General features: G+C 43.4%; 1 protein-coding gene across 1 annotated transcript; it reads right to left on the bottom strand.

Moving 5' to 3' along the window:
• Positions 1-446: 446 nt before the first annotated feature.
• On the bottom strand, positions 447-3,957 carry IRX5 (iroquois homeobox 5). Its single transcript, XM_056526316.1, has 3 exons — positions 3,531-3,957; positions 1,747-2,149; positions 447-1,617 (listed from the first exon to the last, which is right to left on the bottom strand). Exons 1-3 carry the CDS (start codon positions 3,777-3,779, stop codon positions 806-808), a joined length of 1,464 nt encoding a protein of 487 aa, XP_056382291.1. The 5' UTR covers positions 3,780-3,957; the 3' UTR covers positions 447-805.
• Between the last annotated feature and the right edge of the window lie 275 nt (positions 3,958-4,232).

Below are 4,232 nucleotides of genomic sequence, written 5' to 3' on the forward strand. Positions count from 1 at the left end.
ATAGATAGATAGATAGATATCTCCAGCATTAATGAAAAGATTTCTGCATAAAACCAACTTCATTAGTAAAGGTCACAATGTGATTACTGAGCACAGCTCGGGGCACTGGTGGAAATTAATCAGGTTAACACATTCGTAGCCAATGACAAGCAGCAGATGATCGCCGTTTAGTTGACACGGCCCCTCCGTTCATCATACTTGAAAAGCAGATCCAGATTTACTTTATATACAAAAAAAAAAAAATAGTCCAATAATTTCCCTATTAACATAGGAACAAACTTTTAAGTGATTCCATGTCACATGTTTACGAATAAACTTCACCTATTAACTCTTTGGTAACCTCTTAGGTTTTACCTGTGTATCCCCCATCCAGTAGTGCCACCTAACTATACATATACCGACACAAGAGACAAATAACAAGAGGCGTTTAAAAAATTAAATTAAATTTGTATTATCAACTATGAAACAGTTCAGGGTAAAACAATGCGCTTTATATATATATATATATATAGTTATATTACAAAAGAAACAGCATCAATGACTGTACAACGGATCGGATTCCATAATTTACTTCAAAGATAGTGATGTTCCATTTAAATACAAAAAATGCTACATTAAATATACAGGTTGAGATTGATACAAATGATGGGTTGATCATCTCCTTGCAGGGGGGGAGGGGAGGTTTATCCTGCACTGGCCTGACAGATTTTGTATTCTTTGAATTATTAATATTCTCGATGGGATCTGGTAAAATGACAAGGCATTAATAAATAAAAGAAGTCCCGATGCTTGCAGAGAAGCCACATTAAAGGCCAGACATACCTTTCTTCATCTCATATGCAGAGTCTTTGCTAAGGTCTAGTTGAGATTGGTTTCTAAGTTTGCACTCTTTGGCCAAAGCCTCAGCTCTGTTTAGGACAGTCTGGGTTAATCCATTGAAATGGGGATTGCTGTTAGCTGATGGGGTGGTGCTGGGTCCATGGTGGCTGTGGAGGTGCCCAAAGGAGCTGTAGTTCGTGTAGCCAGGATAGAATGGGGTGCTGTAGTAAATGGGCCGGGATAACACTGCACTGTTGGGGAAATGACAAGCAGCAGAGGGGGATCTGGATGGAGAAGAAGTAGTAGCAGCCATGGGCTGGGCTGTGCTGGACACTGGCCCTAGGGTCACTTCACTGCTTTCCTTAGTCTTGTCCGAGGATGTGGCTATTTCAGCCAAGGACCAGAGTTTAGGCTTAGAGGTGGAGGCTGGTGGAGAGTGAATGACTGAGGTGGCATTGCTGGTGGCTGGGCCATGATGGACTGGGGTACTCCTGTGTGCCAGGTCTAGTGGGTGCGGTTGGTGGTGATGGTGGTGGTGATGAAGATGTTGGGCTGCTGGTTGGTGGTGTTGCTGATGATGGTGATGGTGATGATGATGAAGGTGATTTGGTACAGTCTGTTGTTCTTGGGCCTGACCCGTTTGACATAATGTTGGGGGTGAGCTGGGAGCAGAAGTTTTGGATATCAGGTCACTGCTGTCTTCCACCTCTGAGTCGCTCCTGATGGCCACCAGCTCCTTCCCCTGGATGTTCTCATGGTCTAGAAGATCGGGCTCATCCTCTAGTGGACTCCTCTTCACTGCAGACAGGAATATGAAGAATATTTATCAGAATTAAATAAGACACAATATAAGTAAACAAAGGGACTTTATGTAAACTAAAGACACTATAATGCTCATAGAAAACATAGCCAATAGAATCAACCAACCTGTGTCTACATCCGTGTCCCCCTTCTCCTCTAGTTTCTGAGGCTCATCTTCATCATTTTTCTCCAGATCGATGTTCTCCTCATCCTCCTCATCCTCGCTCCTATTCCTGGGCGTCCAGGTCATCTTATTCTCCTTTTTAAGCCTCCTCCTGGCATTGGCAAACCAGGTGGACACTTGGGTGAGGGTCATCTTGGTGATGATGGCCAGCATGATCTTCTCTCCCTTGGTGGGGTAAGGGTTCTTCCTGTGCTCATTCAGCCAGGCCTTTAAAGTGGCGGTGGCGTCCCTAGTAGCATTTTTCCTGTAAGCTGGATCACCATAAGGATAAGATCCCAGAGGAGCAGCATATGGATGATAACCTAAAGAACCTGCCATGCCTGTACTGTGGTCATAGGGAGATCCCTGAAATAACAAAACAATATATAAATACAACAATATATCTAGTTTGTCCAGGTTAAAAGTATAAACATAGACCAATTGTATACACTAGGTATAAAGTGTAAGAAGCCTTATCGGGGTCTATGAGAAGTTATATAACAATTACACAACTCCTGTAATTATCTGCAATTACATGTGGTTATTATGCCGCAGTTCACACGTTTACACAGCGATCGGTGAGTACATGATTGACAGTCCTATATACAGTCCCGTATATCTATCATATCATTTCACCATTTCCCTCCGAATAAACTGAATTTATTTTATTTACAGGACAGTGATTTAATCTGGCAACCAAAACAACAGGAGGAATCCGAATGTACCCCATTAATTTGCCAACCTAACCACAACTAGGAATGGGTCTGGGACGGAATTACATCACTAAAAATCCACTTATTCTTCTTTATCACCTAATTCCCACAGTCCCGGCCAGGGGGGTTTATGGGGCTAATAGAAAATGATGGGCATTCAGGCTTTCTCCAGTAAATACACATACTCTCTATGGCACACTGGCATCTACTGGGTATGTGCGTGCGCAGATGCGGAGACAATTCACACGATGCGGAGACAATTCGCACGATGCGGAGACAATTCGCACGATGCGGAGACAATTGCAGGATGCGGAGACAATTCACGGTTTTGCGCACATTTACTAACAAGCATCGCTAATTACTTGCTTCATTTAAGACAGCAGCTAACTGTATCGATTATCGATTATCGATCAGGGCACAGAACGTGTAGAATTCTTCTGGAATAATATTTACTTTTACTGGACTCATTCTGAGATGTTCTATTAGCATAATATAATGAAGGATATACTGGAATAATATTATTAATAATAATAATTATTATTATTATGATTAATATAATTCAGATAACACTTCGACTCCTTCATGGCCACGAATTGACAGCAGTTAATTGGTTAACTGAAAACTTGGTTTAATATTATCTATCATTTTATCTAGGGAGAGATCAGAACCCGATATCATAATACATTGATTTGTACCCATAAACTTGACATGGAGTTTAATAGATTGTTCCCAGAGAGTATATGTATACAGTTTGAAGCTGTAGGACAGTGTTTCCCAACCAGGGTGCCTCCAGCTGTTGCAAAACTACGACTCCCAGCATGCCCGGACAGCCAAAGGCTGTCCGGGCATACTGGGAGTCGTAGTTTTGCAACAGCTGGAGGCACCCTGGTTGGGGAAACACTGCTGTAGGACATAAGACCATTGTGTTGACAAGCCTGAGAATTCAGGTAATAGGTGTCGACGATGTGAGTAGTTGTCCCTGCTCTCTGTATACCCCCCCTCTCGTTTATGAGAAGCATAATAGCAGCTCTTACCACATAAGAGGTGAAGGCAGCAGCTGGGTCTCCACTGTACTGTAGGGGGGAGTTGAAGCCTGCAGAAGTAGCTGTAAAGGCTGTAGATCCAGCATAAGGTGAGAAGGCTGACCCAGAAGAAGACCTTCCCAACTCATCTGTCCTGGGTCCAGAGATGACACTGGTGCTGTATGCAGGGCAGGAGTACAGAGCCAATGAAGCAGATGGTTGATACAAGTAGCCCTGAGGATAGGACATGGCCAGACACATGCATACACTCTTATCTTGGGAGACACACTCTCTGCAAGAAAAAAAAAGGGGGGCCCAGGTCTACTAGAGTCTCTTCAAGGTAAACAAGCCCACCAGTTGCAGACCTGGAGATCAATGGGGATTGTTGCTGCTTCTTGCTGCTGGTATCTCTCTGTCTCTGTTCTTCTTACTGCCTTTCTCCCTGGTAAGATTTTTTTTGTGCTCTCACTCTGTACAAGGAGGGAGGGGAGAGGTTGGGTGGGAGTGTGGGTTGGTGTAGACTTTAGCTTTGGAAGCAGGAAAAAAAAAAAAAAAAAAGGTCCTGCCAAGATGCTAAGTTGGAAATTGAGGAATCTGACGCCTAATGCTCCTCCTTGTGGGTGTTGTCTTGTGGAGAGGGATGGAGGGATGTGATGGGGCTATCCAATTATCAGCAGGCTTTCTCCCTTTCTCTTCTGACTCTCTCTTTTCTTC

The sequence above is a fragment of the Hyla sarda genome, chromosome 6 (genome assembly GCF_029499605.1).
Source record: "Hyla sarda isolate aHylSar1 chromosome 6, aHylSar1.hap1, whole genome shotgun sequence".
In the NCBI taxonomy this organism is placed as follows: Eukaryota; Metazoa; Chordata; class Amphibia; order Anura; family Hylidae; genus Hyla; species Hyla sarda.